We start from the raw sequence: 16,246 nt of genomic DNA, 5'->3' as shown, positions 1-16,246 counted from the left end.
CTGGTCTGAGAGGATCCCACATGCTGCGGAGCGACTGGGCCCGTGAGCCACAACTGCTGAGCCTGCGCGTCTGGAGCCTGCGCTCCGCAACAAGAGGGGCCGCGATAGTGAGAGGCCTGCGCACCGCGATGAAGGGTGGCCCCGCTTGCCACAACTGGAGAAAGCCCTCGCATAGAAACAAAGACCCAACACAACCAAAAATAAATAAATAAATTAAAAAAAAAGAAAAGGTAGGGGGTTTCCCTGGTGGCGCAGTGGTTGAGAATCTGCCTGCCAATTCAGGGGACACGGGTTCGAGCCCTGGTCTGGGAAGATCCCACATGCCGCGGAGCAACTAGGCCCGTGAGCCACAATTACTGAGCCAGCACGTCTGGAGCCTGTGCTCCGCAACAAGAGAGGCCGCCACAGTGAGAGGCCCGCGCACCGCGATGAAGAGTGGCCCCCGCTTGCCGCAACTGGAGAAAGCCCTCACACGGAAACGAAGACCCAACACAGCCATAAATAAATAAATTAATTAATTAATTAAAAAAAAAAAGAAAAGGTAAACACTCAAAATGTGCCACTTCCTAATTATTTTACTGTTACCTGTGCTCTTGAGGTTATTTACACCTGTTGCATCTGTATGGAAGCAATATTATATAACAGGGTACACTGCACATCTCTTTCCACCTCTGTGGTTAGGAACACTATGGCCGCAGCTTGAACTCGACCATAGTGAGAGTGTTTATGCCACAGAAATTGGCAAGTGTTACCAGTTAGGGCTTGATTTATGTCTTCTGCAGTATCTAGAGTCTCTTGACTTAATTAAGAAAGTGATGGGGAAAATGTGACTAAGTGCAGATTAAACTTAAAAGTGTGTCTTGGGTGAATATTCCAGCATGTAAGCTATACGTCTAGTTTTTTAAAAAAAGTGTGCTGTGTCTCTAAGCCATTACAATGTGAACAGCACAAAAAATTGAGGAAATTTGGCCAACAATCAGAAACTGCTACCTGACTGAGCAGTCACTCACATCATCAACAGATGAGTGAAGTTCTGATATACATCTTTGACTTGTTTCATTTTCATCTTACTTGCTAACATAAAGAAAACATCAACCGACATTCACATTGGAACTACACTCATTCGTCAGCTGCAAGAATAGGTTGGCTATAAATACACAAGTTTGGCAAAAATCAGTGAGAGCATTCTAAGAGAATCAATCGGCTGTATGGATTTTACAATAAAAAGTATTATATATTTCATATATCGTATAGCTTATTTGTAAATTGTGTCACAATCTTTTACATCCGTAAATATGTGTGTGTGTGTGTGTATGTGTGTATTCCCTCCCCCAGGTTGGTTGATAAACATTTTGGCTGGATGTTTAATGTTGGCTGGTGCTTCATAAGATTTGTCCTATGCTTTCTAATTTTCTCACTTTAATGTTCTCTGCAGGGTGAGCCCCTCTTGTCTCACAGATGATCCAAAATCTCCCTCCAGGCAGAACTCACTGCTGAGCTGTGGGCATGAATATCCAGTGGCCAGCTGGATATTTCCCAGACACTGGGCCATGTGTCTCCCAGGCCAGTGCAGAGAAGGTGGGGCCTGGGAGCTCAGGAGGGGCATGATCTGGGCTGCCCCCCTCAGCAACAGGACCCCGGGGTACTGCCCAGAAGGACCATTGCATGGGGTTGGCTGTGTATGCGAGTGAGGTGTCAGAATTGGAGCCAGCTGATGGAGTGATGGATAGGGCATGGGGAGGAGGGTGGGGGACCTCAAACACTGTCTCGAGGGACGAGATGCGGGGAGGATGGGGAACTGCGTGTTGAGAACCTTGCGTTGGTGGTGTCTCAGGACATCCAAGCTGGAACCAGATCTGGAGGTTCTGGGGAGAGGTTGGGGTTGGAGATACATCTGGAGCCTCTGGGAACAGATTGTAATGAAAGTTGTGGATGTGTTGTGAGCTTGTCTGGGGCAGAGAAGGGAGTGATAAGTCTGGGTGCGCCTTGAGGTGAGCCAAAGGACCAAGCCACAAAGGGATGGGTGTGGCAGGTGTGGAGGTCACCTGGGTGAACGTCCCGAGGTGCCATGAGGGCTGAGCTGTCTGAGGCAGGCAAACTGGTTGGCAGGCTACTACCAAAACCCAGGGTCAAGGGTATGTGTGTGACCTAAGATGAGAACAGCTGGCTAAGACAAGGGGGGCCAGATTCCAGACACATTCTCAGGTCCAGGATGTGAACTATAAAACGTGGGATGTGAAGAGAGGAGGGATGAGGCCCGCATCACAGGCATCTGTGATTGTGTGACAGCTGGTGTCGCCGGAGGAGCCAGGGAGAGGAGTTGAGGAAGGCTGCCGTCCAGGCAAGGGCTCTGAGGGGCAGTCAGTACTCCGGGAGCAGGGTGGGACCAGCCCCGGAGGGGTGCAAGGAGGGAGAGGTCTCGAAGGCGCAACCTAGGACTTGGCAAACAGGACGCTTCCAGTGACTGTCTGTGGAAGGAATGAGTGAATGAACGAGGGGCCGGCAAGTCTGAGGGCTGAATAGCCATCCCACAAGGGGGAGAATCACGAGGCAGAGACTGGGAGTTCCCAGGGGTGACTGGCCAGGGGTCAAATGCTGCAAAGGCCACAGGGAATGAAGCCTGCAAGGTGGCCGCTGTTCATATGCTGGAGGAGCTCTGCTGAGTGGTGAGATACCCAGATTGCAGAGGCTCGGGAAAGAACGGGTGAGGAGACAAGAGGAGATCCTCTCGAAAAAGTCTGGTGAGACAGCAAAGGAGACGCTGAGGCAGCAGATGGACAGAATTCTACTAGAAGAAAGATTTTGACATGTGTGGATATTTATATGCCTGCCTTCCTTCCTCTTTCCCTCCCTCCATCTGACTTAAGCCTCCAATCTGAGGCCCCCAAGGTCTAAATTCCAGGTCTGGCACTTCCTAGTAGAGTAGCCTTGGGAAAATCCAAAGGACCACTTTAAGCTGAGCTCCTGCCATGACACAAATCCCATATCAAAACAGAATTCAATTTACACTAAGTTAAAATAAATTCAAGTCTGGAAAAAAGCTGCTGTAAAGAGAAAAACCTTGCCCTCCACATTCTCTGTGACCTAGGGGCCAAGGGAGCTGTGGATTCCAGTGACTGGTGCTGAGGCAGGGACCCTGAGCCCCCAGAGCCTAATCAATGCTGCCATAATGTGCAGTGAGGAAAACCAGGACTCAATACTGTTCCATGTCCTTTTATTACAATTCTGTCCTAGTGTTCCAGAATGAATGGCTATTTAATACACAACCCGAAGCACTCCTAAAATTGATCTTAGCTTCCCATTTCTTTCTTAAATTGAATCAAAGGGAAAAAAAATCTTCAAAAAAAAATAAATCACCAGGTTTAGTGCATCCCTGGAAGAGCACCTTTACTAAACAACAGGAAACAAAACGTGCCAGGAATCTGACCAAATACACAAAGCAGCAGGTGAGATTCCTGATAGGAAAGAATGACTCCCCACGGAACATAAATAGATCCCCTCAAAGTACATATATTTCACATGTGTGTACATACATATGTAATATATTAAAAGAGATTTGGTTTCTACCACGAGAAGTTACTCAGCAATAATAAATCATCTCACCTGAGACAGGGAAGTGGGGACACTGCAGCCACGTTGTAAACCGAGGCGCACCTCACTCCTGCACACGCCTCCCCTCTGTACGCTATGCACACTTGCTGGGTGGGCTTCTCTCTGCCCGGCCCCCCAGATCCAGTGTTTGTAGAAGAGTCAGGGAAGGCAGGTGGCCCTGTGGCCTCGGAGCCCACCCTGCAGAGCCCAGGAACTGGCTGCAGGGGGGAGGCAAACACCTGAGGCCACCACCGCCCGCCTGGAAGGCCACTTTGGCTCTGGGGTGAAGGGAAGCGCTTGGGACCCCAGCAATGGCCTGGTTTTCAACAGCGAGCCTGCCTCTGGGGTCCACCCAAGGGCCTCCAGATCTTTGTAGTTTGGCCAGTGGGGGCTTCTCCTAGGATCAAATGGCTTTTGGGAGGGGAGTAGAGTTTCCAGAGCCACCAGGGCTCAGTCCTGTGAGTGTGTGTATGTGCGTGTGCACACGCCCATATACACACATGCTTCAGTGGAGGTCAGCAAGTTGCAAACGAGTGTTCTACAGGGGCGCGCTCAAACAGTGTCTGCTTTGGGGTCAGTTTGTCACTGCGTTCTGAGTGTCCCCATGCCAAAGTGGGTTTGTTCAAAAGATACCAGTTGCTGGAGGCTACAGATACAGAAGACACGTTACACACCGGGGGGAGGGTGCAACCCTCTCAGGGCTTGGCACGGTGTTTTAGTAACAAAACAAACAGAAGAAATGCACGGGAACCCTTTCCTCATTGTAAAGCCCTTTCCTGGCACCACAGGCAGACGGGGAAAGGCCATCGTGATCAGCAGGTGTGTCAGTAGCTTTAAGGTTTAGGAGCTGCCGGTCCAGGAGCCAAGTCACACGCAGCCGTACTCATACCACACGGTCTGCTGGTCCCCAGCCGGCTCGGGGGATGCCGGCGTGCTCTTCGAGCTGCTCCCACGACTGAAGTCCTCGGAGGCCCGGCTGCCATGGGAAGCCAGGTCGGGAGACCTGCCCGGGCCCTTGGCAGGGAGGCCCTCGCTGTGGCCCTGCCCCAGGACCCCATCCCCCTCGGAGGGGCTGAACCCTGCCCGGACGGGGGCGATGGTGGCCGCCTCTCCTGAGTGCGGGGAGGCTTGGGGCTTAGTCCTGGCAGCCGGGGCTGTAGCAGGTGAGCAGTGCTGGAGCTGGGAGTTGCTGCCACTGCCACTGCCACCTCCAGCAGCGATGGCTGGGGACGTGGCAGACTGCTGCAGGGGAGCTGGCCTCTCCTCCTTCGGGGGAGCCAGAGAGAAGCGCCTCGTGTCCAGTGGCCGGCTTCGGGGGCCAGGGCCCTGACAGGAGCCGCCAGCCTTTCCCACAAGTGGGGTCCGCTCCCGGGCCAGGCTGTGGGAGCCGGGAGCTGTGGAGCTCTGCAGGCTGTGGCTGCCTGTGTCTCTGCCCCCCGAGGCCTCGGGACCCCCTGGCTCCTGTTTGCAGGCCTCTGGCCCGCTGGCCCGGAGGAGGTCGGCGGAGGCCAGGCTGAAGGCCCGGCTCAGGGATGCACTCCGGCCAGTGGGCGTGTGGGAAGCGGGGGGCATCGCGGCCTGCCGGAGTCTGCCCAGTGACAGGCTCTGGGGTGGCTGGGCCTGCCTCTGGGGGGCACTGGGCAGGGCCTCGGCCTCAGCGGGTCTGAAGTTCGGCTTCACGTACTGCCCAGGCTTCAGCGGCTTCCCCTCGGAGGTGGTGACGGGCATCTTGATGGTGGGGGCCACGAAGCTGGTGGGCATCTTGGCCCCTTCTTTCCTGGTAGGTGGGCCTGGCTGGCCTACGATGGTCGGGAGATCGCTGGCCTTTCTGAAATAGTCACTTAGCAGGTCATCCCGGCAACTGGGAGCATCCTACAGGGAAGAGAGGAAGAATTGAGTGAGGGCCAGATGGGCCTTGGAGACCCCTCCTCCCACCCAGGATGTCCCCTGTGCCGCCCGCATGGCCAGGACTGAAGTTTCTCGCTCGGCCTGTTGAAGGCCTAACTTCCCCACCATACACACTGCTCTGGTCAGGGGTTGGGACAATACACGGATCATCAGGGAGAGGACCCAGACGCCACTCAGTAGCCTCCTAACTTTTTTCTTTCTTTTTTTTTTTTGGCCGCGCTTTGTGGCACGTGGGATCTTAGTTCTCTGACCAGGGATCGAACCTGTGCCCCCTGCAGTGGAAGCACGGACTCCTAACCACTGGACCGCCTGGGAATTCCCAAGTAGCCCCTTAACTTTACAAGTAAGAAAGCAGATCCAGAGAGGAAATGACTTCCCACAAGGCTCATCCACTTTATGGAAGGGTCAGGCCAACTGTTTCAACCTGGTTCCCATTTTTTCACCAAGCAGAGCAAGTGGCAGAAAGCTGACCGGCAGGACCGGACCTTCTTTGTCAGCGCACCAGGCTCAGACACACTGCAAGGGCTTTACTGTGGGCCACAGAGAGGAAGAGAAACAAGACCAGCTCCCCAAAAGCCAGAATCAACCACACTCAGTACCCTCACTGCCTCTCAGATGTTTCTCCTAATGTGAGAAGTAAGGGGAAAAGGAGGCACAAGGGGCAGGGGAAGGGCGGTGGGAACCAGAAAGGTTGACCGTCCAGGAGAAGAAGGAGGTGGCCCAGCCCTCTAGACTGTCCCCCTCAAGCGGCTGCCCCCTGCCACGGAGCTGCCACCTAGCTGGGCTTCCCCTGGCCAGGGAACTGGCGTCCTTTGCCACCATCGTGGGGACAGGAAGAGCCGCCAGAGGCCAAGCTCGATGGCCGTGTTCAGGTTCACTTCAGCCTTCTGCCAACACCTCACAGCCTAGAGCAGCCAAGCGGAGGTTTCTCCTGAGGCTGACGCTGCAAAAAGCGGAAGGGAAGTGAGTTCACATCAGCGATGAGAGTCAGGGGCCGAGAGCTGCTGCAATGAGACCCCAGCCCGCTGTGACCTGTCAGGGGGCATCAGTCTGCAGGACGGGTCAGCAGCTCAGGAACCACTTGCCAACAACTCCTGGCCCCTGACAACATCTGGATGCTCAACTTGACAGAGGTGCAATCTGTTGTTTCATGCTAGTTGGAAGCCTCGCTCTTGGCGTGTGTGTGCAGTAAGACCCTGGGTCATCAACATGGACAAGAACCATTTATCAAGTGCTTCCCACACACCAGGTGCTGGGCCAGGAACCAGGGGTATAATCGCAAAAAACTTAGTTTAATTTTGAAAGCAACCCTTGTAAGGGTTGTTTAAGGTTGTATTAAAACAATATTTAATATGTAAGAAAACTGAGGTCATAGAGGATAGACATCTAGAGTGTGGCAGATTGGGGATTAGAACCCACGGCTGTCAGACTCTGCAGTTGTTTTCAGCACCTCCTGGTCCCTTTCTGCACACTTCTAACTTCTTTAACACCCACCTTCCGGGCCACCCAGGGAGCCCATCTTGTGACACCCCCTCCCCCCAGCATCATCAGTGCTTGGGAAAGGGGGGCATGGGTGGCTTCTCCAGGCCTGCTCAGAGGAGGGTAGGGGTGTCAGGTGGGGCTAAGGGGGTGAGCACCTGGGCAGATGGGGAGAGGAGGGGGTGGCTCTCAGAGGGTGAGCGTCAGCTTCCAACAGGGACAGGTGAGCAGCAGTGAGTATCTGGACAGGTCTGAGCTGAGTGGGGCGGGGCCGTGCGCCTTGCTTAGGACCCACACCCCTGATTTCTGGACATTCTTGTTTATTCCATTAGATCGGTGCTTCTCAGTGCGTGATGCCTGGACCCACACTGACAGGGAGAGCGTCATCTGGGAACTTCACAGAGATGCAAAATCTCAGAAACTCTGGGATCCAGCTTGTGTTCTGCCAAGCAAGTCCGATGCACACTGGAGTTTAAGACCCACTGCATCAGACCGTAAACTTCTGGAGGGCAGGTTTTCTGTCTTTCCCACCTTGGGTTCTCCAGCTTCTAACACACAGTAAGTGCTTGATACATAGACAACCACAAGACCAAGCACCTAGCAAGTTGCGATAGAAATTTGCCCAGTAACTGGTTTGCTTTGTTCTTTTAGCGCAGGCACCATGCATACTGCCTAACACACGGTAGCTGCTCAATAAATATCTCCCAAATATTTTGTATTCTGTGTCACTGTGACCCATTAATGTGGGTCACAGAGTTTACTATATGGCTAGAGAAAGTTCGACTGTATTTGTTTAAGGGAAATGAGATAGAATCACTGAAGCATTAAACCTTAAAAGGTCTCAACTGCAAGACAGTACATGTGTCATCTGTCGAATAACCCAATAGCTCGTGGGACTGAATTTAGACAGAGTATGTAAAAGACAGACATGCAGCTTCAGAAAAGCTAAATGGAGACGCTGGAAAGGTGACAGCGGAGGGAATCCTAATACAGGTGATGTTTGGGGGGTTAGAGCTGAAGAACAGAGGTCAGCAAACCAGAGCTACGGGCCAGGTCCAGCTTGCTGCCCATTTTTGTATGGCCTGTGAGCTAAGAATAGTTTTTACATTTTTAAATGATTGAAAAAAAATTTTTTTTATAGAACAGTCTTTCGGGACATGTGAAAATTATATGAAATTCAAATGTCAATGTCCATAAGTAAAGTTTTACTGGAACGTGGCCATGCCCACTCATTGACAGATGGTCTGTGGCTGGTTTCCCGCTAAAGCGGCAGAGTCGAGTAGTTGCAGCAGAGACCGTCTGGACTGGAAAGCCTAAAATATTTACTATCTGGCCCTTTATAGAAAAAACTTGTTGCTCTCTGCTGGTGAAGGCTCAGGGGAAGTGGGCATTCTGAGCTCTGCCACAAAACCTCGTGAGACGCTAACTCCGTGAGTGGGGTGCTGGTCACTCTTCTCTCCAGAAGCTCCCAGCGGGGGGCGCACAGCATCCCTGCCCTCCATGCCGGCACCACGTTCTGCCCACTCCCTTCACAGATGGAGAAACAGCCTCCGAGGTCTGGGGCTGCCTGCTGGCACCCAGGGATCTGCTGGCTCGTGGGTTTGCTCCCCACCCAAGCAGCCCTGCACCTAGGCCACGCCACCCCCGCCCCATCCCTTTCGGTGACTTTGCTGCCACGGTTTCTGCCTACTGTCCCAGTTTGGGGAGATAGCAAAGGAAGAGGGATTCGCTGTGTCCCTTTGAACCCTGGGCCACTCACGGAGGAAGGGGAGCCCCGGTTGCTCTCCTCCAGGAACTCCTCCAGGGTGACCATCTCACTGCTCGGGGAGGCTGAGCAGGGCCGCACCCCGCCATGGGGCTGGGCCGCGCCCCTCTTCCGGGCGCCCTCTTGGGGGAGAGGCCCGTTCCGGGGTGGGGGGTACTCATGGCGGCTGAGGGCAGTGCGCCCCGGGGTGCTGGCATCCCGCGGCAGAGTGGCTGTGTCCCTACTGGGGATCAGGTCTTCGCTGCTGAAGCTCTCGGACCTGCCGTGGAGCTGGTCGGAGGAACCTGGGGTCGGGGCGGGCGACACAGAGAACACACGTGAGTCCCCCTCTCTGTCTCCAGGGGGGCTCTGTGCTGCCCCCAGCTCACTTAAGACAGAGAGGACGCTGCCTGAGAACCCAGGGCGCACTTCTCCCAGCCTGGGATTTTGGATGTTAAGAACACTCTGGAATGCTTAGAATTCAGAACAAAGTAACGAGATAAAAGTGGAAAGCTTCTGCTGAAGTTTCAATTGTTAGGAGCTATACAGCACCAGACTCACTAGCTCTTGTCTGTTCATATAGTTAAAGGTTTATCTAGCACCTGCTATGTGCCAGGTGTTCTTTAGAGGCTGGTCACGTGGACTCTTGAGAAGTGAAAAGATTTGCGTAAGGGTTTGTGGTCTTGGGACAGCAAACACATTCTTTTCAGATGTACAGGAAACATTCATTAAGACAGACCATATTCTGCACCATAAAATAAACTTTAAAAAACTTAAAAAGAATCAAAGCCATCCACTATGTTCTCTGACCACAGTGGAATGGAACTAGCGTCACTCTCTCCATTCTAAAGACGAAGTAACTCGGATTCAGAGGATGGGTGACTCTCCCAGGTGCCCGGAGCCTGTCAGAGGGGGTGAAGGGATTTGAACCCCAATCCATCCAAACTCCAGGCCTTCACTTGAAACCGCGTGATGTGGCCTAGGAATGCAAACGCAGAATGCATGGAGGATCTTGGGAACCGTATTTTTTAAATTACAAATATACTATAAGCCCAGAGTCAAAGATCCACATACACTGCAAAGTGCCCAGAAGGAAAGGCCGGCTCACCTTTCAGGTTAAGAGGCGAGCTGTCGCTGGACGCATTCCTACTGCTCTCCAAGCTCCCCGGCCGGGATGCTGAAAGGAAACGCCAACATATAACCTAAAGGCCGATGGTAAACCATCTCATCTGAGAAAAACTATGGAACAAAGTAACTCTGTGCCAAAGTGAAGCTGAGCGCCCCCAGAAAGGACGGGCTTCGGGATCCTCTGTGCTCTCCCACGAGGACAGCTAACTTCCCTGAGTGCCAGGCGTGGCACCCAGTAGACCGTCCAGAAATGACAGCCGATGGTATTTTTTTTTTTTAATTAGGTCTAGGGCTGTGGCTTAAAGCAATTTTGTTAACGAAGAAAATCTCATGCAGAACTGAAAAAGCAGACAAAAAAAACCCGGCTGCTCTGGGTGAGCCAAGGGTTGGGGTAGGAATGCCCACCCCTATTACTGCACAGAGCTTTCTGGAACACGTGTGAAAATCTCCTGCCTAGACCATGACAGTGCAGCTCGGTGAGGGCGGGAGCCAGGAAACGGCAGTGTGTGCACACGTGTGCAAGGGAGTGTGTACCCGTGTGCAGGTGGCTTCAGCTCCCTGATCCCGGGAGTGGGAGCTGGGACCCTCAGCAGGAGAGCCAGCACTTGCTTTTCCCAGCTGTTTGCTGTCCTTCGGCTCACCCATGTCAAATTCACATCTGCCCCAAAGGGAAAACCTGACCTTTATGGTGACAAGTGCTGGAGGGAACCAGCCCTCCGGGCTGCTGTCTGTGCCTGAGCAGGTCTGTGGCGGCGGCTCTTGGATCCCAGGGTGAATAACCAGGTCCAGGGAGGGACCCCGCCCACACGGCACAGGGCAGGCTGGGTCTTCAAGGCCTGCAGGGTACCTCTCCGGTCCCCTCCGCCAGCAGCACTCAGCATCACGGCCCTCATCAGCCTGCCCTGTGTCAGTGTTTGCCCTGCTGGACCGTGAACCCCTGGGGGACGGGGACTGTGGTTCTGTCATCTCTGCATCCTCCCAGCACACAGCTGGCGTTGACCGCACTGAGAACTGGAGACGCACTATTCACAAGCCACCTCCCCTCCTGCCTGCAAGTTTGCTTTTGTTTTTCTGGGTCTTTAGGGCACCCAGTTCCCAAGTGCTGATGTGTTCTCTGCAAATAGAAGGCATCTGGAAAACACTTACTAGCAAATGGGGTTTGGGGCCGAGCCAAAAAATACATGGTTTTCGTGCATGGTATAAAAGCAGAACAAGTCCTCTCTTTGAGAAGGGAATATGTGAAATTAAAAAAAAGCACATCCCTCTTTAAAAAGGAAATAAGTTTCACTAAAAGAAAATCGTGATACAAATCAATGGGACCCCAAAGCACTTTTGTTTATCTAAGCATTGCATCAAAAACCCCTTTCCCTTCTTTTTGCTGATAAGAGAAGCTCAAGGAATCAGAATACTTAGGAAGAAAACCCTTTTGGTCAGCTGACAACCATAAATTGGGCTACTCAGGTTTACCAAACGTTGCAGGAGATCCCTGCTGTTGTGTTACCCACCACTCAATGTAAAGACAGAAGGGCGCCCTGTGTCAAAACTGTTTCACCACAGAGCCTGTCTTTACTCATGTCAATTGGAAACGTCTGTTATTTGTATCATAATACTTTTAAGACAATGGATAGGGTAGAGATAACACTTATTGTCGATCAGAAATAAACTGAATTCAATGTAAACTGTGAGTTTTTTTTTTTAAAGAATTACCTTCCCACCCCCCACCCTTCTATGACTTTTGCAAAAATTTAAAAAAACCCAAAGCTGTTTATAATTTTTGAGAAGGTTGGTATAATTCCTGGTTTCCCTTCTGCCTAAATTTACAATATGCCTGAATCAAACGGCAAGTGCTTCTAACAATTTCTAAGACTAAATATAACTTGGAGCCACTCTGGGCAACTAAAATCCAAGTGAGGACAGTGAGAGATCTTCCTGAAATCAACGCTCCCTGTGTGGGTCAGCAGAACTTCCTGGCAAACACGAGGGGTGCTTTAAAGCAAAAGGAATTAAAGTCTCCAGAAGTGGGATGCTTGATAAGTAGTGACTTCCCCGTCACTGGAGGTATGTAAGTAGAAGTCACATGCTCAGGCCCTGGGGAGGGCAAGGAAGGAGCCTGGAGGAACTGTGGGCCCCCCATTCCCACTTCATACAACAACTTCACTTTCACCTGTTTTGTGTGTTGGACTTCCATACAGGACTTAGCTTAAAGGAAAAGCACTGTTGATAAGAACAAGACTGAGAACCCAGGCGGAAGGGGACATCGCACTGACCACTCACCGTACTGCCTGTGGGGAGCGAACTCGAGCTCCAGGGATGGTTCGCAGAGGCTGTCATCAGAATTATAGCCTGTGGTAAAAATAAGGTGATGATACAGGGGTCCCGGAACATCCACAGGGAAACACGGGATCCTGTGCCGGACGGCCACCTCTGACTGGCACCTGAGCCACGGCAGCGTCCAGCCCTTGGAGGCAAGGGAGGGAAGCGTGGACGTGCCTCTTCCATCCCTCCCCCTACGCCTCCTGCTGGCACAGCCCTCACTCCCGACTCCTGTTAGATTTAACTTCAAATCCCATTTCCGCCTGTGCAGTGACAGGGACTTGAAGACTAAAGCAGTGATCTGGCCAAAGGATTACACAGCAAAAGGAGGTGAGTATTTAGGGCCCTGGGGAGCGCCTCCCAGCCTCCAAGACCAGGCTGTGCCAGCAGTTCTGGTCTGGAGACCACAGTTGTCTTCAGGAGGCGGGAGGAAGGCAGAGGAAAGAATCCAGCACCTAAGGGGAGAGGCTGACTCCCTGGAAATAGCCCTGGCACAGCAGCTCCTCACCCGAAATAGACCTGGAAGCACAGGCCACCCGGCAACTGCCCTTTCCCTGAGAGGGACTCAGATGCCCTCTGCCTCAAGCCTGCTCACTTCTCTCTGACAGTAGACCCTGGGTCCCACCAAATGGCAAGAGGGTTTCCCCCCTGTCCCCAATTCCTATTATAAAAGTTCTGGCAGTGAGATACACCCAAAGTTAGGTATGATTTACACACTACTATATATAAAATAGGTAACTAATAAGGACCTACTGTATAGCACAGGGAACTCTTCTCAATACTCTGTAATGACCTATATGGGGAAAAAAAATCTAACAAAGAATGGATATATGTATAACTGATTCACTTTGCTGTACAGCAGAAAGGAATACAACATTGTAAATCAACTCTACTCCAATAAAAATTTTTTTTTAAAAGTTAGGTATGATCTAATTGCTTCCTTTGCAGGTTTTGTCTCCTGGAGATGAGGGCAGGACAACTCCTTTAACTCATTGAAGGCAGGAGAAGCCTACATTTTGAATTCTCCCCTAATGCCCAACTCAAAGTAGTGGCTTAATGAAAACTTGCTGCCTTGATTACCACAGTATAACATGGCTAGTGATATGTAGGTTATTGGTCGTTAAACCTGGCTAATATCAGAATTTTCTGGAAAACTTTTTAAAAATATGGCATCTTACTTAGGAAAAGCATATCTGTATTTGTCCTTTGACCCAGCAATTCTACTTCTAGGGATAAACTCTGGGGACTGGTTGGTTGAATGAACTGTCATACCACCATTTTAATTATTATGCACCTCTTAAAAAGAACGAGGAAGATCTCCATGACATATGGCTAAATGAAAAAAAATATCAAGGTGCATTATTTTGTTTATTTTTGCAAAAAAGAAACACTGGAAGTATAAACAAGGAACCAAAAAACAAGGTTATCCATAGGGTGATTTTGGAATGGAATGGAGGGGAAAGGGAGAGATGTGAGACTTAGAAATCTAAGCATGCCTTCCTACATAATTTAGCTTTAAATCACATAAATATTTTATGTATTAAAAAACAGGATTACTTTAAAAAGAAAAAATTCTAACACTGAAAACAGAAACAAATGAGCCTTACTGCATATCAAACTGCTAACATCATCACCTGGAGAAAAAAATTCCAGTGAATTTTGAATATAAAACTCTGTGCATCCTTAGATATAATCTCAGAACTAAAACAACTACAAGAAAACAAACATCACTTAGTAATTTTATTATTTAGTAATATAATTTTTTTACCATTACTGCGTATTTTCAGGAAAAATAAGTAGATGTTTCAAGAGACAAGACTTCTGTGTAAGAAAAGGACACATGCATATGCAATGAAAGAAAAAAATCCCTGTAATGTTAAATTGGAATTGGAAATATTGATATGAACTCACAATATCTATGTGTCCTTTCTTTACTGAAAGGGTCTAAAAGTAATGACAACTCTGTAGTGTCCAGATCTTCATTATTAAATTCTGCTCTAAAAGGAACTAGATTTACTTAAAGAAATGCTGATTCTAAGGGCGGGGGGGTGGGTGTCCATTTTGAAGATGGTTACATGCCCACTGGCGATGAGTACCCAGAGTGTGAGGACTGGGCTGCCAGGGAATCGCCGTGGGCAGTGCTGGGGTTGCAGTGTTGATGGACCCTCATGCATGCTCTGCAAACGTGTGACTGGCCAGTGATGTTTCCAGGCTTGGGCTCTGGTTCAGGGATGGGGTCCAGACTGAGACAGCCCAGGGTTAGCCTGGAGGGCTGGACCTTGAGCCACACAGACCACTGGAACACTCAGGGGAGACGGTGTTCCCAGCTCTTTCCCAAGACCAGGCAGGGCCTCTGTACCCCAGAGCCCAGGAAACCAGGGGAGACTGATGACTGTGGACAACAGACACCCTTGCCACGCCGGGCTCAGAGCATGCCTGTTCCAGACAGCACACGGCACGGCTCCACTGACATCCAACAGCAAGTGACTGCGCCTGCAGTGTCTGGCCAGCAGTGGGGAGAGACTGCCCGGGTGCCCTGTGCCCACCCAACTCACCTTCTCCCCAGGGGGGCTTCCTACTTGTAAGCAACTGGGACGAGGGCAGGGACCCTGTCTGTCTTTGCTTTGCTTGTCAAACCAAAGTTGTGCAAGTCCCTGGTTTCAAGAGCCAAGTGGGTGGTATTATTATGAAAAATAACAACCACTTCTTGTTCTCCAATTTCTAACACCCCAGAGGCAATCACTTTCAGTTCTTTCAGCTGTTTCTTTGGATAGTTTCATAGCGCTACATTATCAGCAGAATGTCTGTTTTGGTTTTAAGCTTTATCTTTTCCTCTCGTTGGCATATTTTAAATTTCCCAGTGCTTGCACCACCCACCCCTGACTGCTCTTTTGGTAGCATCCCATTCTTGTTTCATGGGTGCAACAGCTTGGCTCATCTCTGACTATATTAATGACGGGCATCGTAGAGCTTTCATCTCCGTGCTTCTGTTTACTCTGTTGCCTCTCACACTGGTTTTGGTCTCTGGTACTGGAGGCTCTCCTCAGGTGTCCGTGGGCTTCACCTGGCCAGATCTGACGGGGACATTCAACTGGGAATTTCTTAAGCTGATCAGATGACTGGAAGAATGTTTTAATCTCACATCTAAAGATGTGAACACACATGGCTACTGGCAACCTGGGAGACCTTCAGTTTGTAAAGCCTTCCCTGCAACCTCCTTTGTTTTTCATTTGGGAAACTTGCCTTCCACTTTACTAACCGACCTCCAGTTCAGAGACCCTCTTGTGTACCCTCCGTAGAGAATAAACCTCCAGACTTCTACCAAGTTGGGCTGAGGGAGGCTGCCTGCTTTTAGCCCAAACTTGGACCTCCCTTCTGGAGCTGCTTGGTGCCACCAAGTCCTGCACGGTGGTGGTGAGGGTGGGTCCCGGGGCTGTCCCACCAGTGGCTTGGGATCAGGCCTCTAGACGGTGAAGCTGTCTGTCCAGAGTCACCCACCCAGCTGGCAGGCAGGGCTGAGGCCTGAACCCGTGTCCGTGTGATGCCAGAGCCAGCCCGCAGCTTACCCACTCTGCTCACCACCTCTCAGCCTGAGAGCCTGGGGTCTTTAGGAAGGAACCTGAGCCCCACATGCTCGGCCCTCTTGTTTCTGGACAAGGTGAGGGGCCCACGACTCACCTTTGGTGCGGCCTGGGTGCCGCGAGATGGAGGTAGAGCTGGAAGGGGCTGTAGTGATGGCTGAGGACGAACAGGGCCGGGGGCCCAGCTCCACGGGCCAGGTCTTCATGGTTGGGTCAGCAGAGGCGTCCTTGCGGTCAAGGCTGTCTCTGTGCGGGGACCCTTGCTTTGGTTTTAGGTCCCCAGGACCTGGGGCAGAGAAGGACACTGAGAAACGGGGCTGCAGAATCCTGCGCTCAGGCTGGGCTACCACACGGAGGCCTAGAAGCAGGGGTGGCAGGGCACACGGACCACAGGTACAAAAGCTGAGCTGCCCACCTCCCGGGCTGCGGTTTAAACAGGAGGGCCCTGGCTACAGGCCTGTGTCGGAGGGCCCACCTCCAATGATGCACCAAACTGTCAGCC

At 51.3% G+C, this 16,246-nt stretch overlaps 1 protein-coding gene across 5 annotated transcripts in view; it reads right to left on the bottom strand.

Moving 5' to 3' along the window:
• Window positions 1-3,197: 3,197 nt before the first annotated feature.
• CCDC88C (coiled-coil domain containing 88C) overlaps window positions 3,198-16,246 on the bottom strand; it is a 125,332-nt gene continuing 112,283 nt past the window's right edge. Inside the window, exons 26-30 of one of the 5 annotated variants that reach the window (XM_057543448.1) lie at window positions 15,842-16,030; window positions 12,125-12,193; window positions 9,831-9,899; window positions 8,738-9,027; window positions 3,198-5,463 (exon numbers count right to left, since the gene is read on the bottom strand). In XM_057543448.1, the coding sequence (XP_057399431.1) occupies window positions 4,459-5,463; window positions 8,738-9,027; window positions 9,831-9,899; window positions 12,125-12,193; window positions 15,842-16,030 (1,622 nt within the window). In that variant the 3' untranslated portion in view covers window positions 3,198-4,458. The other 4 variants (XR_009007584.1, XM_057543450.1, XM_057543449.1 and 1 more) reach the window with 4 other exon arrangements.

The sequence above is a fragment of the Balaenoptera acutorostrata genome, chromosome 3 (genome assembly GCF_949987535.1).
Source record: "Balaenoptera acutorostrata chromosome 3, mBalAcu1.1, whole genome shotgun sequence".
Taxonomy (NCBI): Eukaryota; Metazoa; Chordata; class Mammalia; order Artiodactyla; family Balaenopteridae; genus Balaenoptera; species Balaenoptera acutorostrata.
The sequence above is the reverse complement of the archived record's forward strand: the minus strand, read 5'-3'. Positions and strand labels throughout refer to the sequence as shown.